This window comes from Prionailurus bengalensis, chromosome D4, assembly GCF_016509475.1.
Source record: "Prionailurus bengalensis isolate Pbe53 chromosome D4, Fcat_Pben_1.1_paternal_pri, whole genome shotgun sequence".
Taxonomy (NCBI): Eukaryota; Metazoa; Chordata; class Mammalia; order Carnivora; family Felidae; genus Prionailurus; species Prionailurus bengalensis.
The window spans coordinates 92,495,208-92,519,387 of NC_057359.1; the positions used below are offsets into that span (position 1 = coordinate 92,495,208).

The 24,180-nt window shown below is 62.8% G+C and overlaps 3 protein-coding genes across 3 annotated transcripts; 1 reads left to right on the plus strand and 2 right to left on the minus strand.

Annotated features, from left to right (window-relative positions):
* Positions 1-1,761: 1,761 nt before the first annotated feature.
* On the minus strand, positions 1,762-6,404 carry CD4H9orf116 (chromosome D4 C9orf116 homolog). The gene is made up of 3 exons (XM_043565159.1): positions 5,696-6,404; positions 4,812-4,890; positions 1,762-2,187 (listed from the first exon to the last, which is right to left on the minus strand). Exons 1-3 carry the CDS (start codon positions 5,851-5,853, stop codon positions 1,999-2,001), a joined length of 426 nt encoding a protein of 141 aa, XP_043421094.1. The 5' UTR covers positions 5,854-6,404; the 3' UTR covers positions 1,762-1,998.
* A 73-nt stretch (positions 6,405-6,477) lies between these two features.
* Positions 6,478-9,445, plus strand: MRPS2 (mitochondrial ribosomal protein S2). The gene is made up of 4 exons (XM_043565158.1): positions 6,478-6,583; positions 6,829-6,954; positions 7,617-7,746; positions 8,323-9,445. Exons 1-4 carry the CDS (start codon positions 6,544-6,546, stop codon positions 8,906-8,908), a joined length of 882 nt encoding a protein of 293 aa, XP_043421093.1. The 5' UTR covers positions 6,478-6,543; the 3' UTR covers positions 8,909-9,445.
* Positions 9,446-19,083: 9,638 nt separating this feature from the next.
* LOC122474328 lies at positions 19,084-20,948 on the minus strand. The gene is made up of 3 exons (XM_043565204.1): positions 20,504-20,948; positions 19,833-20,082; positions 19,084-19,524 (listed from the first exon to the last, which is right to left on the minus strand). Exons 1-3 carry the CDS (start codon positions 20,639-20,641, stop codon positions 19,196-19,198), a joined length of 717 nt encoding a protein of 238 aa, XP_043421139.1. The 5' UTR covers positions 20,642-20,948; the 3' UTR covers positions 19,084-19,195.
* Between the last annotated feature and the right edge of the window lie 3,232 nt (positions 20,949-24,180).

Consider the following 24,180-nt stretch of genomic DNA (forward strand, 5'->3'; position numbering starts at 1 on the left):
TGAGACCGTCCATCTAAACGCTCGGCGTCTGCCCTCAACACGTGAAGATTCCTGGTGGAAGACGTGCCAAAGAGAAGTCTATAGGCACCGGAGTCCCCGTAGGACTTGTGTGCGGCGTCGGGGCCAGGGCTGCGGGGTCCCCTGCCCGCGGCCACGCCTCCCCAGACGCACCCAAGGCGGGCTCCGCGTCAGGCAGGCCTGGGACTCACCCCAGGTGATGACGTCAAGGTCCTCCGAGAACCCAAGCCAGCAGACAGGGGTGCGCCAGGACGAGGACGCCGGGAGCCTGAGCTGGAGACGCTCCCGCTCTTGCGGGAAGACGGGCATATGTGTTCTATCAAAGTTATTTCTGGTTCCCGTCTTCCCAGACATTTATTCTACTTACAATGCACGTGGAGTGTAGCTTTACCCCACTAGCATCTCTGACAGAGCAGTTTATCGGCCGTGACGCGTCAAAGCACCCAGCACCTGTTAGGATGCCCAGGTCTGGCGATGTCGGCTCCCCTGGCACCCCCAGCCGGCCGCAGGGATGGCCTCTCCGAGCCTGGCACTCACCAGCTCCGACCAGGAGGAAAAACGGCTATCTTGCCAGCTAGCTTTGCCCTTCCCCGGAGTCCCCAACCCGCTTTTCATAGCTGCCGAGGGAGGAATTCATTCTTTTCGGGGAGTTTAGAAACTTGGTCAAAAAGGCATTCTTTGTCTGGTGTTTATTTCAACAGAGGCTCAGCACAGAAGCGTCCCCAGGATTTGGGTATTTTTTAGTGAAGGGTCGTGGTAAGTAATTTTTGGCCTGATGCCTGGAGAGCGCACTGGTTTCGCGGCTCAGAAAGATAACGCACAGACCCTGGGTTCAGGCTCAGCTTCGCATCTTTCTATTAAGAATATCGACTTTCCCCGGAAACCATTTCTGTTCCACATGGGACATTAAGCCTGTGGCCAAAATGTCTACTTCTGTGTATTCATAATAAAAAGGTTTTGGTGAAGACACAACCAGTCATGGCATTTCATTGCTTCCCACCCTGACGGGACCACGATTTTTGTAAAGGAGATAGCATCCGTGGAACGTAACCGTGGCCTCTGTCTAGAGCGAGTGCCTTCCGGATTTCCCATGATGAACACGTCCTGCCCTCACACAGGAAGGGGGAGGTCCGTGTCTGAAACATGTCGACTGGCACAGAAAACTCTCCTCACTGAAGGCCTCACGAATCCCAGCAAACCTCAACCGATCGAGGACTGCAGAGAAATCAACGTGCACGCGCTGTCATTGCTGCCCCGCCCAGAAAATGCGTTATTCCCTGCCTGCTGGGTTTTTTCTTAACATTTTCCTGAACGTTGGAAGTGAACACAAAGGGAGAAGTCCCACGGACACATCACCCCCTCCGCCCGCGAGAGGCGCTGGCCAGGCCCGTTCCACTGATCTGGCCTCCCGGCCCTGCCCCTCTCGGTGGCCGCAGGATGTCCCCGGGGACTCCACGCCGGCCCGCATGCGTCAGGGACAGGGGGCTGTGTTCCTGCCCTTCTTCCCCGCACGGCCCCCGTCCTCCCTCCGGGCAGGGCATCCCACCCTCCCGATTTCCACCAAGGCGCTTTAGAACAGGAAACCCACTCCGGGATCTGTCTGGAGTGTGAAACGGCTGCCGAGAAAGACACGGGGGGCAGGGGAGGGGGGCGGGGGTTACCCAGGTCTTCCTCGTGCCAGGCCAAAACTTGGGTCCCAGGACGCCCACGGTCCTGTTCCCTGATTACAGGTGAGTCCAGAAATCAGGATGCTGCGACTTTTTTAATGGAAAGTCAAGCCACTAACATCCTTCCCAGCTCAGAAGCAAAACAGGCACGTAGAACATTACTGCCCCGTCCGTCCGCATGTTTTCCTAACGTAAAGAGCAAACATTTTCAGGGAAAGCAGTGAAGTCTGCACCTTCACGATCGGGCAAATTACGGGAGACGGGGGACAATGTGTCAGGTCATTGCTGCTGGTGTCAGGGGACCCCTGACCTCTCAATCGCAGATGGAGGGCCTGTTGACGTTGTAGCTGGGGTGGAAGTTGAAGCGGTCGTAGGAGGTGATGTAGTTGTCGGGACCCGTCACAACGCTCTTCTCCACGCAGACGTTGAAAGTATTGTTCTGGAACATCCCACCGGCCGCAAGTTGTCTGGAAAACTTGCCCGAATTTGGGTAAAATACTTTCTGGAAGTGGCAAGGGGACACAAGAATTAATGGGGTGTGCAGCCGGTCATCGGGCATTTCTGGAAGAAGAACAAGAAATTTGTAAGAAACAATGTCGCTTCCGCTCCCAGGAAGCAGCGACGTCAGGGTGGGCAGAATGGCCCAGGCCGTCCCAGTTGACTTTTTTTTTTTTTATATATAATTTTATTGATTTATTTTGAGAGACAGAGAGTACACGCTCAGGAGGCGAGGGAGTGGGAAAGAATCCCAAGCAGGCTCAGCGCTGAGCCCGACACGAGGCTCCGTCCCATGAACCGGGAGATCACGACCTGAGCCGAGATCGAGAGTCGGACGCGTCAGCGACTGAGCCACCCGGGGGGCCCCCAGACCATCCCAATTTATAGGTGACGTCTGGGAACACTTACTAATAGCTCGCTACGCACGGACTGAAGGACTGCCTACGGGCCACCTGGGCGTAGCACGGCCACTCCTGGCCCCAAGCCACCCCAGTTCTGCTCGGACCAACCGTGCCACCATATACGCATCTGGACCTCTCTGAACGTCAGTTTCCTCTTCTGCAGAGAAGAGACAAACTCGACACGCGTGGGTTACAGCCCTGGGTGCGTACACGAATCCCCTGTAGAGCTGTAACACGCTTCTGATGCCCACGCCCCACCAGTGCAGGGGTGCGGAGGGGGCACTGCCCTACTGGGGTGAGGGTGCGGTGGGGACCACACCCAGACAAGCCCGAGCTCCCGTGTGCAGGCGCTAGGGTGGTGGGGATTAGTCCAACAGCACAGCATCATCGGGTGACCCTGGGGTGCCGGGCCTGGGGCTCTGCCAGATGGCTCACCCTGGACAGGTGAGCTGTTCTTTAGCTAGCCTCCTGTCAAGATCGCTGGCTGTTGTGTCTCCTTGGCAGGAAGCGGGGACAAAGAGAAACGGCTTCCGTGCATGTTTTTAATAGGCTGTCTTTTCTCAGGGCAGAGGCTGTGGGCTCCAGAGAAATTGAGTGCGGAGCGCGGAGTTCCCAGATAGCCATCACGGCGCCCCCCAGGGCACAGACGGCCGCCCTGAGCGTCACTGTGCCACGTTTCTGACAGCTGAGCCGACGTCCACACATCCACACGTCACCGAAGTCCACAGTGTTCAGTTCATCAGCGTTCACTTTTCGTGTTGTGCGCTTCGGCGGGATACCGTTCCAGTATCGCAGAGAACGGTTTCCTCGCGGTATCATTTTTCTTTTCAATTTTTTTCCAATGTTTATTTTGGAGAGAGAGGCAGAGCGTGAGTGGGGAAGGGGCAGAGAGAGAGGGAGACACAGGATCCGAAGCAGGCTCCGGGCTCGGAGCTGACAGCACAGAGCCGGACGCGGGGCTCGATCTCACAAACCACGAGACCGTGACCTGAGCCGAAGTCGACCCTCAACCGACTGAGCCACCCAGGCGCCCCAAATGTTTATTTATTTTTGAGAGAGAGAGAGAGACAGAGTGCGAGCAGGGTGGGGGCAGAGAGAGAGGGAGACACAGAATCCAAAGCAGGCTCCAGGCTCCCAGCTGTCAACACAGAGCCCGACGTGGGGCTCGGACCCATGAATCGGGAGGTCATGACCTGAGCCAAAGTCGAATACTTCACCGACTGAGCCACCCAGGCGCCCCTCTGGAAACTTTCTAGACAAATAATCTCCCAAGAGCTCTATCCCCCACGTAAAACACGTAAACAAGCGATATAACCAGACCTTTTAAAATGATGACTATTTTGAAGGAAAAAACCACACTGTCACCCCAAAATGGGTGGCCCTACTGTCCTGGGTATCCAGGGGATGCTTATGCTATTGCATCTGAGCCCTCACCTGGGCCCAGGAGGGACTTCAGGGGAGTTTTAGAAGGCAGTTCTAGACCTCCAGACTGTGAAGTCAACCTCAAAAAGGGGGTGGGGGGTGCCCAAAAGTACACGGATCCCCAGATCCACCAATATGCCTTGTCCCGTTGCAACCTGTGGTTTTTCGCCGGCACTGCCTCCTAAGGTCACGAGTTCATTAACATCAGGCATTATTACAAAAAGGAAGCAGCCGATTCCTTATTTGCTTCCAAACTCAGTGCCTGAAGGTGCCTGGGCAGGGGGGGGGTGGTCTTTTTAAGAGGAGCCAGCCTTTGGGGACGTCTTAAGCCAGTCTACGTGCACCGTTTTCATCTTTAAATTTTTTTTTTAACGTTTATTTATTTTTGAGACAGAGAGAGAGCATGAATGGGGGAGGGGCAGAGAGAGAGAGGGAGACACAGAATCGGAAGCAGGCTCCAGGCTCTGAGCCATCAGCCCAGAGCCCGACGCGGGGCTCGAACTCACGGACCGGATCGCGAGATCGTGACCTGAGTTGAAGTCAGACGCTTAACCGACTGAGCCACCCAGGCGCCCCCCGTTTTCATCTTTAAAACACTTCGTGGCCAAATTCACTTAGTTATTTCTACTCGGCCCTGTTTCAAAAAGATTTGAGGTGCCCCCTCCCCCTTGGTGACGTTGGAACTTTGGGCCACTCCGGACAGCGCCCCCCTCCCCCCGATGTGTTGCCCTTTTGAGAAGTCCAGGGTTGCAGCCTCCTCCTCGGGATGTCCCCCACCCCCCACATACGCGTGCTTCCCGCTTACCGGCATCTCGTGCACGGTGGGGGCCCTGCTCCCGTAAGCTTGGTTACTGGTCCTGTACACGGAGACAGGCTCCTTGGTCCTGGCAGATGAGAAACACACTCTAGTTTCCGTGCATTTATTCTAATTCTGCCCAAGCCGCGGCCTTAAAACATCTGCTTGATGGAGCTCTGTCGGGAACGCCCCAGGCTGGCCCGCAGGTTCACCCTCCCCGCCTCCTCTGCTCACCTCTGCCCTTACTCTCCCCCAAGGTAGGCCAAAGCCCTAAAGGCAACCCTCGCAGGGTCTTGGCAGGAGGGTCTTGGCACCTGCCGTCACTTCCTGGACAGGCAGGGAGGTCAGGAGCTGCGGCTCAGCTGCCACACCCCTGCTGGGGTGGGGGGGGGGGGGTTGGGGGTCGTCCGCTCCGGAGCCTCTAAGAGAAAACACGCCTGCGGTCTCTGATGCTGACCCTGAGTTGAACTGAGTGGCTGGGTTCGGACATCAGCTCTGTCTCATGCCTCCAGAGCTTGAGCGAGATACCACCTTTCTGCACCCCAGTTGTCTGTCCTGGGACAGGATAACAGCCCCCAGTCCGCCGGATGGCAGGGGAGACTAGGTGAGGGAGGGCAGGGGGCTACCAACGTCCCAGGGTTAGCCATGAGCAGCTCAGGCGTGCCGGTGGCGGTGCCTCCCCTCCCGGAGAGGTAGGACTTATCCCGGCCACCCCGGCCCGTCCTGCACGACTGCAGGCCCCTCGCTCGTGCTTTCGGAGGACTTTCTCGCCCATTTGGTGGTAACAGCTGGGCGCGGGGCCAGGCTGCGGACTCGTGTGTGCGGGCCTAGTGAGCGGAGGAGCCGCCACCCAGCCCCAGCGGGTGCCCGGTGACCCCTGACTCCGTCCTCACCCGTAGCCCCGAAACCACTCCGGGTTGTTGAACCTGACCGGCAGATCCCCGTCTATGCGGTAGTAGTCGCTGGTTCTCTGCGGGGGCGCGGGCGCCGGGGCCTCCGGGGCCGGGGGCTCCGCGGCCTCCGCGCACTCTCGGGGGTTCGCCTCGGACATGAGCCTGACCTCCGTGGCGTCCGTGGGAGAGCTCCGGGGTCCGCGCGGCTTCCCGTTGCCAGGCGACGGCCCGGTCACCTGACTGGGCGGTCGGGCCTTAAAGGCGCCGCGCCCGCGGCCTTCCCAGCCGCTCCCCTACTGGCCTGGGGACCCCAGGTCTTGGCCTTCACCCGCAGAAGGCCCGCTTCCAGCTCCGCACGCCGCTTTACCGCGTGCCTGGGTGTCCCCGGCCCTGGACGTCGGGCCCCGTCCCCTCCGCCCCGTCCCCGGCCTCTAAATGCAGACTCCAGATGCGCCTAATCTTATGGGAGTCCCCCTGGGAGAGCGACGCGTTGTGCTGGACTGGCCCGAGGTGAGGAGGGCCCCCACGGGGACGGCGGCTCGTGCGGGGTGCAGGCGGCGAGCTGGGGGACAGGGCCGGGGGACGCGCTCCCCTACACCCCGCGCTCGCCCCGACCCCGCCGGGCCGCTCCATCCTCCCGTGTCCTTGGCGTCCGGGCGGGCGGCGGGCCGAAGTCGGGCCCGGGGCTCGCGCATCGCTGGCCTGCGCGGCCAGACCCGGGGCCGAGCGGCGGGGCGCGCAGAGGCACCTCCGGGCCGCCAGGCGGCGCTGCGGCCGGGGCGCTGGCGGCGGCGGCGGAAGGAGCGCCGCTTCCAGAGCTCGTCCCTGCCCCGTCCGCCCTCCGCGCCATGGCGCCCGCCGCGTCCGTGTCCCGCCTGCTCGGCGCGGGTGAGCGTGCGCGGGGGCCGGGGGGCGCGGAGCACAGGCCGCGGGCGGGATCCCTGGGGACGCGGCGGGACGGGTCCGGGCCGGAGGGCACGGGCAGGGGCGCGGGGTGCGGGCGGGGGGTGGGGACGGGGGGCGGCGCGACGCCTCCCAGGCCTGCGGGTCACGCAGCGCCCGCCGCGCGGGGACCCAGGCCCCCGCAGGGACAGCAGCCGGGCGCGCGCGCCACCAGCCTGCTCTCTCCCCAGGTGTCTGCGCCGGGCCGCTGCGGCCGCGTCTGCTCCAGAGCGCCACCCCGGGGCGGGCCCGGCCGAGCGGCAGGACCCTGGCCAGCGCTGCGACCCCCGCCGTCAGGGAGCCCGAGGGCAGCATCGGTAAGGTCGGCTCCTCTGCGAGCCTAGGGTGTTGAGGGGACCGCGCCTGGCCTCCCCCGTGTGGGGTTGGAATCGTCTGCCACGAGGAGTTCTGAGTGCCCTGCCATTAGGTGTGAAGGCCCGGAGGGGTGCGGACCCAGCAAGGAAGAAGGGGCAGCCTGCCTCCGTCTCCTGCCCCCGGCAGCCCCGTGTGCTGGGTGCACCCGCACGTGCACTTACAGTGGCCTGAGCTCGTGCCTCGCTGCCCTGCCCTGTCATCCGCTCTCATCTGAGGATGGGGCTAAGGCCACTGACCTCCCTGGGTGGAGGGAGGGAGAGCGAATGGTGGCCCGTGTGACTTGGCCCCTTGGGAGGTGCCCTCTGGACCGCTGAGCCCTCCCTGGACGCCTGATCGGGACCTTCCTCTGGTGACTGGGAGGCACGCCCAGGACCGGCCTGGGCCCCTCCCCTTTCTGGGTATAGACTTGACCAGGGTTACCCAGGAGCAAAGCCAGGGTCAGAGCCTGGCTGCAGCCCCAGTCTCCTGGAAGGGACTCCGTGGCCTCCGGCACCTTGGTCAGCTGGAATTACCGGCCCTCCCCCTCCCCGGCCACATTGCCTCCCTTCCACGGTTGGGAGCAGGGGGGGCCTCAAGCCACAGCACCCTCTCCTCCCCACCCCAGATCTCAACGACAGGATCCTCAACGAGCCCCTCAAGCACTCTGACTTCTTCAACGTCAAGGAGTTGTTTTCCGTGAGAAGCCTCTTCGATGCCCGGGTGCACCTGGGGCACAAAGCAGGCTGTCGGCACAGGTGACAGACATGGGGGCCCGGTGTGGTGGTGCCTGCGGGGCCCGGGGACCCTCCTGCCTTGGGATCCTTGGAGTCCAAGGCCCTTTTTGCACTGGCGCGTTTCGTCCTCTTCCAGACGGGGCCGCTGAGCCCCGGGGAGGAGCGGGGGTTTATTCTCAGGCTCCGCCTTGGCCCCCATGCTGGACTGTGTGCTCAGGGGCACAGGGTGGAGGCTGGCGAGGGAGGCAGCGGTGGCGCATTCACACGTTCAGATGTGTGTGCGGCGTTCCTTCCGGTGGCATCCCCGCGTGATGGCGTGTGGGTGCGGGGAGACTTGCCCGAGGCTTGCTGTAGCCCAGGCCTTTCCTGGTCACCCCGAACCCCACCCCACCCCCACTGCCTCCCGGCCATCACTCGCCAGACAGAGGCCCCCACTGCCGTCGTGGTTGCGGGTTGCAGACTGCGCCGTCCCCGGGGATGGTTGCCCCAGAGGGTCCTCCACGGAGGGCCCTGGCGGGTGGTGGGCATTCAGACCGGAAGGCGCCGAATTGGCCACGTGGACTTTGCTCACCCTTGCCTTTGTGGGGTCTCCGGCAGGTTTATGGAGCCGTACATTTTTGGGAGTCGCCTGGACCAGGACATCATTGACCTGGAACAGACAGCCGCGCACCTGCGGCTGGCGTTGAATTTCACGGCCCACGTGGCCTATCGCAAGGGCATCATCTTGTTTGTGGGCCGCAACAGGCAGTTCTCACACCTGATCGAGACCACGGCCCGGGACTGCGGCGAATACGCCCACACCCGCTACTTCAAGGGCGGCCTGCTGACCAACGCCCCGCTCCTCTTGGGACCCAAGGTCCGCCTGCCAGACCTCATCATCTTCCTGCACACGCTCAACAACGTCTTTGAGCCCCACGTGGCTGTGAGAGACGCAGCCAAGATGCAGATCCCCACCGTGGGCATCGTGGACACCAACTGCAACCCGTGCCTCATCACCTACCCCGTCCCCGGCAACGACGACTCTCCCCCGTCCGTCCACCTCTTCTGCAGGCTCTTCCAGACGATCATCAACCGGGCCAAGCAGAAGCGGAGGCATATGGAGGCCCTGTATCGGCTGCAGGGCCAGGAGGGGCCGGGGGCCCGGGGCGGGGGGCCAGCTGACCCGCCGTCCCTGGGAGCGTAGGCCCGGCCGGACCTAGGTCATTCCCGGCGACGGGTCCTCTCCGTTGCCCGAGGAGAGCGGCAGCCACGCCTGTCCCTGAGCCAGCAGCCCCTTGTCTTCCCCAGCCGCGGTCCTTAGCGGGTCCTGTGGCTCTTGACCTCGACTTGACCTCTTGACCCTGCTGTTAGTAACGGCTCCTGGCAGCCGCCCCCCGCCCCCCCCCCCCCCGCCTGGGGCTCCACTTGAGACCCGTGGGTCCCAGCGGGTGCACAGAGGGCCAGCAGCCGGTCCGGAAAACACGCTCGTCCTGGAGTCCGGAAAGCCTCGCTCACACCGTAAATTCAGTCCCTTGTATGGCGGGGAGGCCCTCCCACCGAGTCGCCCTTCATCGTCTCCCAGACTGTGCCGAGGTTGGGCTGCGTCCCCTACGGTTTCTGGGGCTGTTCTGTAACCGGAGGCCGCAGGGCCAGCCACCCAGAGCATCCCATCCGGGAGGGGGCGGGCCGGGCAAAGCAGACAGCAGGATCCCAACGGAAATAAAGCTTTCACTTGGACGGATGCGGCTTTGGGGCCTGTGGGTTGCACAGTGCGGTTTATGTGCCTCTGCTCACCAGTGTGGCGTCCGTCGGACGGCCGTGGGCTCCACGGAGCCCACGGTACTCTCAAGCTTCGCGTGGTGTGGGGGGTGGAGAGGGCTCAGCCCCTGGGGACCCGCCCATCCGTGAGGCCGCCCCGCGGCGCACACGCTCTCGTGTGCACGGACACCTGTCCGCCTGTGCTAGCCCGCGTCACGCAGAAGCACACGGGGACAACAAGAGGGGGCCCGGTGTCCACCCGGCCTCTTCCAGGGTTGCGGCAGGGGTGCGTGGCGGAGGTCCCTGCTGTTTTCCGTTTTCCACGCTTCGTGATTTACAAGGTGCGGGGAACGGGGCGCCCACTTGCCCACCTGAAATACAAAAATGCAGTTTATGGGAAGGTAAGTGCAGGGGTCCCCCCGGGGCTTTCACCAGCAAGTACTTCCTGCTGAGTTCTGACAGAAGTGCTTGGCCCCCCCATCCCTTGGAGCTCCAGAGAGGCCAGCTGTGGGGACCCAAGACCCTCAAAAGTGAGCACCGTATAGAACTGTGCGGCGAACAGGGCCTTCCTGGGGCCTGTGTGGGGCCCCTGTGAGGCCTGCCGGTGGCAGAGAGCCCATGCCAGCCTCCAGAAGCAGGCCACGGGGGGGGGGGGGGGGGCGGTGCAGCTTGGGTCGGCACAGGACCGTGAGAGACACGGGAGGCGGCACTGGCCCCTTTTCTGTCCCGGGTTTAGGGGCTGAATGGAGGGCACTGGTCGCCACCCCGCCGTGCCACGGGAACTGCACCGACGGCCTGCCTGGCCCTGCCATCCTCTGTCCCCTGAGGGTCCCCTGGAACCTGTTCAGTGAGGCCCAACGGGGCTACCAGGAGTTGGGTTTTTGTTTTTGTTTTCTTGGACTCTTTATTTTTGGGGGAGAGCGCGGGCAGAGGAGGGGCAGAGAGAGAGGGAGGGGGCAGAGGGTCCGAAGCAGGTTCCACGCTGCCAGCACAGAGGCCGACCTGGGGCTCGAACCCACAAACCACGAGATCATGACCCGAGCCGAAGTTGGAGGCTCAACCGACTGAGCCCCCCAGGCGCCCCCTGGGGTAACAGGAGTTATGACTGGCCACTGCTATGCTCCCCGTACTGGGAGTGCTGGGGGGTACAGGGCAGGCAGGGTGCCCCCTCCTGAGTGGATGCCTCAGGGGACATGCAGACCCAAATCATCAGGGCAACGAGGACCCGAAGAAAAGGCTCGGGCTTCTAGGACAGCGGGGGTGGGGGATTGAGGGCCGCTTCTAAACTGACATAAAGGTGACCCTGGCAGGAGGGCACCTCCACATTTGCCACCCTGGAGACGAACCCCAAGAGAGCCCAGGAGCGGCCAAAGGAGACAGTGAGTGTACTCGAGGCCGAGAGAGCTGGGGGGCCGGCTCCTGAGTCAGGAGAGGAGGGGTCGCACCCAGCCCTTCCCCCCTGCCGCTGCGGTGGCTGACATGCCCACCGGACCTGACACCGGGCCGTGCCCCGACCAGCGGGGGTCTCGAGGGAGCTGACCACGGGGACCAGAGCAAAGGCCTGGGAGAGCCGGGCTCAGGGTGGGTTTGGGACCAAGCTGAGGGTAAGTGCCATGCCACCAGTGAGGGCCAGGAGCTCGGGGGGAGTGTGGGTACGGAGGGGGCTCCACAACCAGGCCCGGAGGCGGCCACGGAAGGCCACCTGCCCAGAAGCCAACCAGGTGACTCCCCATGGTCCCGCCCACGGCTTGCGCCTTGAGGGGGCATAGTCCCCACCCAAGGAGTCTGGGCTCCTCCCTACCCCCACCCCCACCGTCCAGCCCCAGGCTTGGCCAGGTGGGAGTCACCCTTCACGTGTTTGTAAGATTAGCGAAGCCACTTCAGGACGTGGACAGGATTATTTTTACACTGTATTTTGAACTGTCCCTCCTTTGTCCAAAACCTAGCCCAGTTGTGAAAATGATCCAGCCCTGCCCCCGGATGAGACCCAGAGGGTGTGGACGGCCAGTGCAGACACCCTGAGGCAGCTGGGGGACCCAGGGCAGTGCTCTCTCCTATGTCCCCGTCTCCCTGTGCACCTCCCAAAGGAACGCCACCACCCAAGAGGCCCGGGACCTGCCGCTCAGAAAGGGTGAGCACGGCCCCCGCACAGCACAGCGGCTCCCCGCCCCCTCCTGGCACCTTTTTGAGCCTCAGGTGTCTCGTGGGAACCCTGGGTGTCAGGAGGACCACCCCACGTGGGGTCGTGTCCCACTGTTGGGACAAGTCCCCCACCCTGTGCCCGGCCCGTGGAGGGGGTTGCCTGGGGCTGCCGTGCTTCCTCTCGGCCTCCAGCCTGGGTGTCCCGTGCCTGAGGCAAAGCTGCTCTCGCCCTCGATTGCATACGGGGGACCCATCCCGGGGGTGGCCAGGGAGGGGTCCCCAGCCCCCTCAGGTGTCTGTAAGGTGCTGGCTGGGCTTCGTTCACTCAACAAGTGGGCACGGAGCCCCTTCTAGACGCTTCGCATACCCCAGACCAGACTCTACCCTCCTGGGCTTCCGTTCTCGTCCAGAAGTCAGCCAGTAACCCTAGACGTCATAGCAGGTACGGTAGATGTGATGCCCTCACGGCCTCCTCTAGATACGGATGCATCCTTCCTTATTCTGACGAGGACGGCGGACCCCAGGACCAACTGAAAAAGTGAGCGGACTTGGGAGCTGATGGGAGGACCCCCGTCTCCAAGGTGGGGGACATCTAGGGCGGGGGCGCTGGGCAGAGCCATGGCTCCCACACGAGCTGTGATTCTTGCTGGAGGGCCGAGGGGTGGGGGCCACTCCTGCAGGAGGAAAGGAGTCAGACAGCCGTGGCTGGGGTCCTGGGCCCTGGGGAGCAGAAGAGAGGCCGGGGGCTGAGGTTGGCCCCTGAGAGAGTGGGTCCCCCCCACAGCCCACCCCAGCCCTTCCTGCCCGGCCCCGACCCGGGGTCCCAGGACGGAGGTGCGGGGGCCACCTGCTCACCCATCGACCTCACGCATCAGTCCCCTGAGTCCAGCTGCCCGGACTGAGAACAGTGTTCCTGAGAATAGTGTCTGTGGGGAGAGGAGACCCCCAGGCGCCTCGGAGGCAGTACGGCAGCCGTGGGTGCAGGAGCTGGGGACGAGGGGCCATGAGAGCCCACGCAGGCTGGGCGGGAGGACGCTGCCTGTTCCCTCCTCCTCACACACTTACGCAGCACCTACTGTGTGCGGCCAGGGCAGGGACAGAGCAGACACGGCAGCCCTCCGCCGTCCTGGAGTTTACGCCGTAGCCAGGAGGCCCCCGGACAGACAGGGGAGGGGCAGGCCTCCCTGAGGAGGGCAGGGGTGCCCACACCATCGATGGAGGGCTCCCTCCCGTGGGGACGGCCAGGCCCCCGCCTTCTGACCGGACCTGCCCCTGCCTGGACGGCCAGTGGCGGTGGGGGGGGCGGGGTGCTCAGGTGGGCCTGGCCTCTGGTTGGAGGACCCCCGGGGGCGCCGCAGGGGGCCGTGGGGAAGGAAAGGCCGGGCCGCTGACTCTGCTGCCTGCCCCCCGCTCCCTCCAGTGCCATCTCCTCCATTCTGGGCACCTGGCTGGACCAGTACTCGGAGGACTTCTGTCAGCCCCCAGACTGGTCTGTGTCCCATCTGGAAGCAGCAGGGGGTGAAGGCAGAACGCTGAAGACGGCCGGGCAGGGCTGTGATGCGTCCGGGCCGGCTGCGGGTCGCTGTCTTCGCCCAGCAAACTCAGGAGATCGGCAGGAAGCTGGTCAGCGGGGACGCCTACTCCCTCTTCTCGACTGAGGGGCAGGTGCGTAAAACCACCAGCGTGGGCCAGTGTGGGCTCAGGACGAGTGCGGCCACCGAGGGGTTTCTAGATCCAGGGACTGGAGATGGCCAGGAAAGTCGTCCTGTCCAGATGCCACCCAGGCCGCCCCCAAAGCCCTCGTTCTCCAGACTCGGCCTGAGGAGCCGGAGTCCACGGAGGCCGAGCTGAGGGCCGGAAGGCTGGCGGTGGACGCATATGGGTGTGTGGGGCCGGGCGCAGCTGGGCCAGGCAGAGAGGAGCCCCCAGAGGCTGGTGTGGGACCAGGAGCTAAGACCGGCCTCAGAGCACCCAGTGGGGGACCGCGGTCCGGAAGAGGTCCAGGTGTGGGTTCCTGGGCAAGAGCTTCTGGAAAAGGCAGCAGGATATTCCTTTCTTCGGAAACGCCTGTCTGGAAGGCAGGCATGTTGATCTCCTCTTGCGTCATCTCCGGAGCGAGCGGCGGTTCCGGCCCCGGATCCTCTCCGATCTGAAGATGGAGATTCAGCTGCAGAAGCAGCAACGGAACTGAAGGCGCATCCAGAGCCGGCGGCATTTCCATCAAGGGCAGGAGTCCCTCCTCCAGACCAGGAGCCGCCTGCACCCAGCGGCGCCCGCCTTCTGCTGCGGCTCCAGGAGAACCCGAGCCAGGGCCCCACCCACTGGGAACGTAGACCCGACCTCTGCGCTCGATCTTGCAGAAGACCTGGAGCCAGCGGGGCACCCAGCAGCCCTGCAGGGAGAGCCTGCCCCTGCCGCCCTCCGTCCCTGCCCCTGCAAGATCCTGGAGCCAGCGAGGCACCCAGCAGCCCTGCAGGGAGACCCTGCCCCTGCCGCCCTCCGTCCTTGCCCCTGCAAGATCCTGGAGCCAGCGGGGCACCCAGCAGCCCTGCAGGGAGAGCCTGCCCCTGCCGCCCTCCGTCCCTGCCCCTGCAAGATCCTGGAGCCAGCGGGGCACCCAGCAGCCCTGCAGGGAGAGCCTGCCCCTGCCGCCCTCCGTCCCTGCCCCTGCAAGATCCTGGAGCCAGCGGGGCACCCAGCAGCCCTGCAGGGAGAGCCTGCCCCTGCCGCCCTCCGTCCCTGCCCCTGCAAGATCCTGGAGCCAGCGGGGCACCCAGCAGCCCTGCAGGGAGAGCCTGCCCCTGCCGCCCTCCGTCCCTGCCCCTGCAAGATCCTGGAGCCAGCGGGGCACCCAGCAGCCCTGCAGGGAGAGCCTGCCCCTGCCGCCCTCCGTCCCTGCCCCTGCAAGATCCTGGAGCCAGCGGGGCACCCAGCAGCCCTCAGGGGAGCTCCAGCCGTACAACTACCCCTGCTACACAACGCCTGATACACATTTTCAGCCCGATGCCCCACCAAACACTCCTTCCTCTCCCCTGTTATGGTTTCTGTTTTGTGTTTGTTTTGTCTATTTTTTTCTTATGCTTTTGTCTACTTCAGACTTTAAATAAAATCACTTCTTTTAACTTGTGCAATTCCTGAGCACTGAGTCCACTCACAACACTGTCACGACTGGCGCGACATTCACCGAGGTCAGGGTCCTGAGGGTAAGGGAATGCAAGAAAAAAGGAGAGAAGAGAAAGTTTGGGAACAGGAGGGTCCCCTGGGCTGATGGCCCAAGTGATGGCTTTATTGTTGCTGTACACAATCTTTTATAATATAAGACTCTTATGGATCAGGTCATTCTAAGAATAAACAGGCTTCACATGATCACTGCCAGCCAAAACATTTAGTTCTGTATACCTTGTGAACCTTGTGAACAGGTCACAAGACTTTGTTGATAGATTGCTAGCAAAACACAGTTCCCATGTTTGTGTCTAGCTGACTCGGGGCAGAAAAAGGGAGGTAGCATTACTGCCAACACCTGCAGACCACAGGCTTCAGGAATTAACTCTCTCAGCCTTGACAAGGCTTTCGTATGCCCTTGAAAGTGGGGGAATGGGAGGGGGAACCACCAGGTTGGCTTGAGTCAACGGGGAACATTGCTCGACCCGGTCTCAGCCTGGCACCGGGGCCCGGCCCCCCACACAACACTGTGCAAACACCACAGAATATCGTTGCAGAATATCTCAGTCCCCAAGGGACACCGTGTACCCGGAGCCCTCACTCCCCGTTCATCCCCTCACCCAGCCCCTGGGAAGCCCTAATCTGCTTTCTCTCCCTGTTCCATTCCTTACCATGGATGCTTCCTATAAGTGGAATCTCACAACAGGTGCCTTGTTTTTAATGAAATAACATTTTATTTGAAAGGGAAACTCCCCTATGGATTAAAGATTAGATATAAAACTGGGTCCCCTTTAGTAAAAATGGGGATAATCTCGGAGACCCCTTTTTGTGCTGTGACACCACAGCCTGACACCAGAGAGGACACGGCTGGTCCTCCGGTGGCCCAAACAGAAACCGGGAGATGCAGAAGGCTGGACGGTCACACTGCAGCGGGCAGAGCATCCCTCACAACCCAGGGCCAGAACGGTTCACAGGCCTGTGGGCCAAATAATGCGCCAAAGCCAGTGCGTTCCCCAGGATGGAGGCCAGACCCGTCCCAGTCCAAGGGGAAGCGACCCCCATGGGAGCAGGCGTCAGAGATGCAGGGCTTCCTGGGGTGGGACTCAGGCAAGTGAGACCCAAGGGAGGCAGTGGTGGTCACCTTCAGACAGGCAGGTTTCTGGTCTGGGGACCGGCAGCCCAGGTGACAACGTGAGGAAGCTGAGGCCCCAGCCGATCCCCAGCGATAAGTCCTTGTCCTGCAGGGGACCAGCTGGCCCAGTACTGGGAGAGCCCACAGAGCCCCAGTCGGCCCTTCCCCAGACCCATGTGGGGCCCCAGGCAGGTTGGTCAGTTCTACTCCCTGAGATCAGTGCGGGGGGGCCCTCGGCGGGTGGTGAGATCCCCCAGGAGGAGGGACCCCGAGCCCCAGGATGCCAAGATGCACGCCTGCGGGTAGGACAATCCAAAGTCAAGGAGATGGGCTTCCTGACCCAGTTCGTCTTACTAGTGACCCAGGCTGTGCTATTAGCCTCAGCGTCCCCATCTTTGACATGGGGACGTAACGGGCCTTCTAGATGGGTTGCCACATTCCCTGAGAGATGAGGTGGAATCGTGGCCTGGTGCCTGGAGGACATAAGGGGCCACCTGGAAGGCTGTCCCAGAGTCCCCCAGGGCACAGGCTTCCGGAAGCCCCTCTTGGCCCTGACCGCTGTCCCCCTTCTGGGAACACTCAGCGTTGTTTGCGGAGGAGGTGGAGACGATCCAGGAGGTCAACAGGTCCCACGTGGAGGAAGGTCAGCGCTGGAGGGACAGAAGGACATGTCCCGTGCCCCCTTCCAGGGCCCGAGCTGTGACGCCCTCTGACCGGACCTCTGACCCGACCTGGTGTGGACCCCGCTTCTATGGTTCCCCTCCCTCCCTCCTTCCATTCCTCCTTTCCTAATTCAGCTGGGGAACTCAGGTCCCTGCTGTGTGCTGAGCACCGTGACCTCTCCAGTGAGCACGACCCGATAGGTCCCCCACGTGGCATCTTCCTTTGCAGGGTCTGAATGTTCCTGGCCGTGTCCCCTCTGGCAAGTCTGGGAGGGAGGCCTCTGCCCACGTTCCCGACAAGGAAGCACGAGTCCAGAAGGTCCAGACGACCTGCCCCAGGTGCCAGCGTGTGGAGCCTGGACAGAGGGTGGTCCTTGAGCAGAGGAGGACTTGGGCCCACGCAGCCCAGGGGAGGAGGGGGAGCACCATGGCGGCCTGGCGCTCAAGTCCGCTGGGAGACGGTGTCCTACCCGGACCGGCCCTGTCCCCAGGGCACTCGGGGTACCTGCGCTCCCAGGTGGCAGGCTGGCCCCGGCTGGCAGGAGAGGAGGCGCCCCTGGGGCAGGACAGAGCCCTCAGGCAGAGAGGAGGGTCCCAGGTGCTCCCCCAGGGGCAGGTGGACTCGGGCGCCCCGAGGGGGCGTCACCGGGACAGCTGTGCCTTGCCAGCCCCACTTCCCCAAATCCAAGCACAAGACCTAACAGCCTCTGCCCCACCCGCTTCTGTCCTTGTTCCTTTGAGGATGCGTCCATGGCTGCCCTCAGCATCCTGTCTGCTCCCCGCTGTGTGCACGCACCTGGATCCCAAAAGCGAGCCCCAGACCCACCCAGGAGGTGGTGCGGCCTCTCACCCGCAGCCAGCAAGGGGGAGCCGTCCCCATGGACCTCCTCACCCTAAGAAGACACGTAAGCCATATTCCCCAAGGTTTTTAACTATCACACACACATACACACACACACACACGCGCGCGCACACACACACATAGAGAGACGGGTGGGGGCCTTGGAAGACCCGCACACATATGTCTCCTGTACCTCCCCCCGCCCCTGTGCTTTTGTGGGTTTGCTCTGGTTCTCTCGGATCCTCCTCCCGGCTCCCTTGGATGCGTCAGGTCTCCGCCCGAGTCCCTGGGTCACCCACCCACCTCTCCTCTTAGGAAGACGTGCAAATGCACACCCTGCATTTCCTCCCATCTTCCTCTCGCCTCCCAGACTTTGGTCGTCAGATTTGGGGTCGAGAACACCCCTTGTGTCTTCCCTCACCTTTCCTTCCACCTGGCTCTTCCCAGGCCGGCCCCGAGGCGGTCCTCGGGCTGGATTCGTCTCCTGGGAGGTGGGAGTCAGGGGACAGAGGGCAGACGGTGCCGGTGGGGGCAGGAGAGGGCTGTGGCCCATAGGCTGAGTGCCGTCTTGTCTGCCAGGGCCCCCGGGCTGGGTGAGCCCCGCCGGCTCTCCTCTTTCTTCCCGGGAGGCATCCTTGTCCTGAACGGGCACCAGGGAACCTGAGTGAAGAGACCACTTTGCTTTGAGACGAGGGGCGGGGTGGCAAGGGCTGCAGAGGACGTTGGCCTTGGATGGGGAAAGCGAGGCCAGCCACGCACCGCTGTCCTGTTCAGGTCCCTCTGGCACCTGGGTGCACCTGCAGCCAGAGGGGCTGGTTCCCGGCAGGCTGGCCCCGTCCCTCTGGAGCCCCCGGTCCCTCCTCTCTGCCTGAGGACTCTCTCCCAGAAACGGGAGCCCGTCACAGCTGTCTCTGGGGACCTCTGCTTCCTCACGTGTCACCTGGGCTGCCGGTCCCCAGAGCAGAAACCTGCCCCTCTGAAGGCTACCACCACTGCCTCCCTCGGGTTTCACTTGCCCGAGTCCCTCCCCGGGACGCCCCGCATCTCTGACGCCTGCTCCCGTGGGGGTCGCCTCCCCTTGGACTTGGACGGGTCTGGCCTCCATCCCGGGGAACGCACTGATTTGGAGCATTATTTGGCCCAGAGGCCTGTGAACCGTTCTGGCCCTGGGTCGTGAGGGATGTTCTCCCCTCTGTGATGTGACCGTCCGGCCTTCTGCATCTCCCAGTTTCTGTTTGGGCCACGGGAGGACCAGCCGTGTCCTCTCTGGTGTCAGGCTGTGGTGTCACGGCACAAACAGGGGTCTCCACCCCGAGACCATTGTCACCGAAGGGGCCTCTTTTTCCCCCCTAATCTTTAATCCATTGTGATTTCAGTATCAAAGGAGAAAAAGTCTATTTCAAACAACCACAAAGTACAGAAATGAATCTGTCCCATCTGAAAAGTCGGTGCAGACCCAAAGGTATCTCTTACAAGATTCCACTTGAAGGAAACCTCCAGAGTAGGTAACGGAACACGGAGAGAAAGCAGACTGGGGGTTCCCAGGGGCTGGAGGGGGCACGAAAGGGAGTGAGGGCTCCGGGTACACGGTGACCCTTGGGGATCGAGATATTCTGCAGCAAAATTCTGTGGCGAGGTTCACAGCGTCGTGAGCGTGCCCCGTGCTCAGGAATTGCACAACGTAAAATAAATAAATTTTTATTGAAGATTAATGTGGATTTTAAACATACCATGAACAAATAATGTACCAGCTAAAAAGTAGAGGAGAGAAAGGATAAGGGAGAAGAGGAAGAGTCATTCTGGTGGGGGATCGGAGACTGGGATTGGAGCAACAATTAGAAATACAATAAACACCTCTCGAAGGCCTTCGGGCCCTTGAATTGTGGCCCGCATCCATGCGGGAACAAGGGCGGTGGCAGGAACGGTGTTGGGAGCAGAAGCAGGAACCAGCTGACTCTGCTCAGGTGCCCGCTGTCCCAGCACAGGTACCAGGTCACCTGCTGGCTCTCCGGCCCCTGCAGGAGTCAATCCAGACTCCACCCCTGCCTGCAGAGACTCCGAGGACCCCGATGCCCTTGGGTCGGGCTCTGGAGCCGCACCGGCTTCTGCTCCTGCCCCGGACTCTTGAGAAGGAAACAGAGTGATGGTTACGGCGGCTCCAAGGCCTCAGGGTGAGAGGAGGGACGGCCCCCTCCCTCCCCCCCACAGAGGGACGGCCTCTCCAGGGGCCTTTGCAAACACACAACTCACTCCAGACCCTCCCTGAGAAGCCATGGCTAGGAACCCACACCAGGACCTCTGCCCCCTGCAGGCCACAGCCCGGGGATCTCAGTCTCTGCTCCTGGCCCCACACCAGCCCCCAGGGGCTCCTCCCTGGGTGGCCCAGCACCGCAGGGCCGAGCATCCCATCCCCCACCCCCAGCCTTCTCACCCTCGGGCTCTGGCTCCTGGGGCTCCGGGTCCTGATCCCAGGACCGGTGAACCAGGACCCTGTGGGGGGGCCAGGGCGGTGAAGGAGGCCTTCCCAGGCCAACTCCAGGCTCTGCTTCCCAAGACCTTCCTGCAGCCACTCTCTCCCTCGGTCCAGGGTGGCCCTCCTGGGCGACGGGGCACACGCACAACTCTGTAGGGCAGGTGTATTGGGTTTCAGCCAGACGTTTCCCGATTTCATCGGTTGATTTCTGTAAAGACAGTGACCCGCAGACGGCCCGGAGACATCACAGCCCCGCCCAGCCATCCTCAGAGTCCTTCCACCCTCTCCACCTGTGGCTCCCAGATTGGACACAGACCTGAATGTGCACAGACCTGCCCCTGGGACACAGTGACATCCACCAGCAGGGCTCGGGATGAACCTCGGGGACAAGAGGGCCACCCCAGCACACCCTGTCCTTCCCAACCAGCCTTGACAGAATGTGAGCCTGACCCGCCCACCAGGCATCTGACCCCTTCATCAGCCTGCACCTGCTTGGGTGGGCCCTCCACACACGACCCCTCCTTCCACACACACACACACACACACACACGGGAGGGGACGTGGGGCCACACAGGTCAGATCAGAGGGGTGTCGGGCTGGACTGGATGTCTCTGGGTCTCCTGTGTTACCTTTGGGTCCCTGCGAGCTAGAGACCTGAGGCGTCCTGTGCACGACCTGACCCACTGTCTCCAGGGTCGGGAAGGGTCGCAGCCACGGGCTCCCCTGAGCCTGCAGCCACGGGACACGGGCACACAACAGGAGAACATGTTCGTCAGGCAAAGGTGTCCCAACGAATGAGCCCAGTCAGGCGCTGTCTCCAGAATGTGGGTGCCTGGTGACCCGGGTTCTGACTTCAATTGGGCTCTGTGACCAGGGAGGTGAGGTCACTTCCTGGGGTCCCCTTACCAGGCTTCCTGCTCCTACAAGAGCCCCTCCCAGGCTGCAAAGGGCTCCCCTCCACCCCATGCCCTGTCCCTACAGTGACACCAACACAGCCCAGACACATCCCCGTGAGGCCTGGTGCGGCCGGTGCCACGGCTTTGGGGCCACGGAGCTGGGTTCAGACCTGGGTTTTCCTCCTGACCAGTGCTGGGACCCCTCACAGACCCCGTGCCTCCTGGGGCCCCCCAGTCTCCCCATGTGCACAGTGGGGCCCTTGTGGCATCTCCTTGTAGGGGCGCCATCAGGGAGCCACCTGTAGACACGTCCCGTGCCTGCTATCCCATGAGGCTCGTGGGCACACGTGGCCGTGGAAGGATGAGGAAGGGGTGCGCCTGGCACAGAACACAGGAGAGGGCCGAGTGGAGTCTCCGTGAGGTCATGGCCTCCGGCTCAGCCCAGACCCTGGTGTGTGCCGACCACTAGGGCACCTGGACCCCAGCTTCCGGCCGGGCTTGGGGACGGACACCAGAATGTGTCCCTGTGTCCTGTAGCTCTACACAACTCACCCTGTCCCTCCCAGTCACCCTTGACCTGGGGTGTGGACATGACCCTCCCATCAGCCTGCTCCTGCTCTGGGTGGCTTCCCCCCCACGTCCCATCCTTACAAGCACACACAGCCTCACACACACTCACAGACACAGGGAGGCTCGTGCGGCTCACAAGTCGGATCAGGGCCGTGTCAGGCTAGACTGGCCTGTCCTGGGCTCCCGGTGTCACCTTTGCGTCCCTCCGGGCACGTGACCAGAGGCTTCGGGGGTGAGACCTGACCCACCGTCTGCAAGTGGGAAAAGGCTCTCCCTGTGGGCTTTCCTGAGACCACAGCCTCGAGATAATAGCACATAGCATGAGAACACGTTGCGCATTCGAAGGTCTCCAACCACAGGAGCTGAGTGGGGTGCTTCTCTAGAATGGGGGTGCCTGTGATACACACGGGGAACTTGGGGATCCCCTGGCCATCGGCCTGGCGTGGCTCCCCTTATGGGCATGTTCCCTGGAGACAATGTCCCCGCCCCACACCTCTTTTCTCCCCCAACCCCTGTCACCTCCACTCATCCTTTGACCCCCACGCGGGTGGTTAGTTACTGGGGGGTGGGGGACTGTGTTTCCATGCAATTGCGTGGACCTGTGCCCACTCGGGGATGCCCAGAGGAAAGGACCCCACACGGGATGGGTTCAGTGGTCCTCCAGGATCTTAGAGGCTCTCATTCCCTCGAAAACCCCCTGGGAAAGTGAAGCCCTGGCCTAGGAGCCCGAAACCTCCCCCAGCCCCTCTAGGCTCTGCTCACCTGGTGGGTCCCCGGCCAGTCCCTGCCTCTCCTGGCCTCAGTTTCCCGACTGTTCCATGAGCGCTTGGAGGAGGAGCTTCACCAGTCCGGCTAGAGTGGCCCCTAGCTCCCACCTTTGGGCGGGATGTGGCGCGGGAGCCTTGTGGGCGGGGAGGTGCTCCCAGCAAAGGTCGAGGCAGGTGGAGACTGCGCAGGTGCACCGGGACCATGAGACTGCGTGCACGGGACCACCTCGCGGCAGGAGCCCACGACACCTGGGATCGCATGTATCCGATCTCCGACGCCCACGCAGTGACCCTCATATCCTCTTAGGCCTGGGGCCACGGCCACTCCACCCAGGCAGGGCGTCTGGACGCAGTGGGTATGGAGACCCGGGTCAAGAGGGAAACGAGACAGACCCCCACCCTGCTGACCTGGCCCCCACACTCCACTCCACTGTTCATCCGGGCGCCTGGCTGAGCAGGGGGAGGGGGAGGTGGACACCAGTCTGGGCAGGGAGAGGTCAGGCCGCCTTTCCCTCCTCCCCATCCCCTCCCCCTGCCTTCCCGAGAGCCCCCTCCCCCCACAAGCTCCCCCACTTTGGACACCTTCACCTCCCTGCTTTTATCCCCCACACACCCACCGGAGGTGGGAGCCGCCGACCCCATCTTCAAAAAAGAGCACCGAGGTCCCAGAAGCTGGCATAGAGCTTGCGTGTCACAGGACTCTGACGTGGCCCCGCTGTGGGTGTGAGCCCGGGTCGCTCTGACCCGAAGCGTGGGCTTTCTCAGGACCCCGAGGAGGTGACCTCTGAAGCCAGCCTTAGAGATGAGGGTGCTCTGGATGGGAGCCATGGAGCGGGGCGGTGGTAGCAGGGGGCTCGAGGGGCAGGGATGGTGGGCTCCCTGGGGGAGGAAAACACTAGGGGAGGGGGGAGGGGAACACCCTGGGGAGGGCATCTGGCCCAGTTCACTCGGGGCTCGGACGTCAGGTAAGGAGTCGGGGGTCACCACAGCTTGCCAGGTGCAGGGGACGTGACCTGGCAGTGTCGTCAGAGCCACGGCATCCTAGATCTGGAGGGAGCTCGCGGGCTTGGTATCTGTCCCCAGATAAGCATGGATTTCCAGGCACCGGCCTGGGAGGATGATGTTGCCTCAGTCTCCTCCTCTGTAGAGCAGAGCAGGTCGTCGCCTCCTCCCGGGGCTGGATTCCCCGGCAGGTCCAGAGATGGTCTCCTGTCAGAGGAGTTGTTCAAGTGAGGCCTGTACCCGGAGAGGTCTCGGAGAGGGGACCAAGGGACGTGCCCCCTGCCAGCTCGGCAGATGCTCTCGTCCAAGCTGCTGATCCTCACGTCCAGGCCGGCACCGGTGATGCGGTGTCGCCCGCTGGCTGGGGGGACAGGGGCAGTGAGGAGCTGTGCCTGCGGACCCTGAGACACAGAGCTCGTGTGCGTCCAAGGCTGCCCCGGGGCGTGTGGAGGCTGAGGCTGAGCTGACGCCTGATGTCTCTGGGAAGGACCAGGAGGAGAGCCCGGGCCCTGGGGTCTCCGGGAGGGACCGGGAGGACAGCCAGGGCCCTGGGGTCTCCGGGAGGGACCACGAGGACATCCTGGGTCCTGGGGTCTCTGGGGGTGAATGGGAGGACAGCCCGGGCCCTGGGGTCTCTGGGGGTACCGGGAGGTCAGCCAGGAGGGACCAGGAGGACAACCCAGGCCCTGGAGTCTCCGGGAGGGACTGGGAGGACATCCTGGGCCCTGGGGCTCCTGGGGGGACCAGGAGGACAGTCCAGGCCCTGAGGTCTCTGAGAAGGACAGGGCTCCAAACTGAGACTCACAAGCTGCCGAAGCAACTTCCTGCCGAGTTTTCAGTGAAACCGCCTCTCAGTGTATATGGTGAATTCGGGGGCTCACACATTCAAGTGCAGCGTCACAGCCAGTATAACCCGCTGACCCCCTACCATCGCCAGGGAAATAGTCACGGGGAAGAGCTCTCTGGGCTGGGGGAGCGCTCCTCCCATTTCTCCTGGCCTGGGGGGACCCCAGAGAACGTCTCCATTGTTCTCTGTCTCCATTGTTCTCTTTTCCTCCAAGGGAGGAGCTG

Coding starts and splice junctions, on each gene's coding strand:
- CD4H9orf116 (XM_043565159.1), bottom strand. CDS start 5,853: ATGTCCGAGGCGAACCCCCGAGAGTGCGCGGAGGCCGCGGAGCCCCCG. Junction 4,891..5,695: donor GAGTGGTTTCGGGGCTACGG/GTGAGGACGGAG, acceptor CTCATCTGCCAG/GACCAAGGAGCCTGTCTCCG. Junction 2,188..4,811: donor CCACCGTGCACGAGATGCCG/GTAAGCGGGAAG, acceptor TGCCACTTCCAG/AAAGTATTTTACCCAAATTC.
- MRPS2 (XM_043565158.1), top strand. CDS start 6,544: ATGGCGCCCGCCGCGTCCGTGTCCCGCCTGCTCGGCGCGG. Junction 6,584..6,828: donor GTCCCGCCTGCTCGGCGCGG/GTGAGCGTGCGC, acceptor CTCTCTCCCCAG/GTGTCTGCGCCGGGCCGCTG. Junction 6,955..7,616: donor GGAGCCCGAGGGCAGCATCG/GTAAGGTCGGCT, acceptor TCCCCACCCCAG/ATCTCAACGACAGGATCCTC.
- LOC122474328 (XM_043565204.1), bottom strand. CDS start 20,641: ATGTTCTCCTGTTGTGTGCCCGTGTCCCGTGGCTGCAGGCTCAGGGGA. Junction 20,083..20,503: donor TAGCTCGCAGGGACCCAAAG/GTAACACAGGAG, acceptor CTGTCTTTACAG/AAATCAACCGATGAAATCGG. Junction 19,525..19,832: donor CCAGGAGCCAGAGCCCGAGG/GTGAGAAGGCTG, acceptor TTCCTTCTCAAG/AGTCCGGGGCAGGAGCAGAA.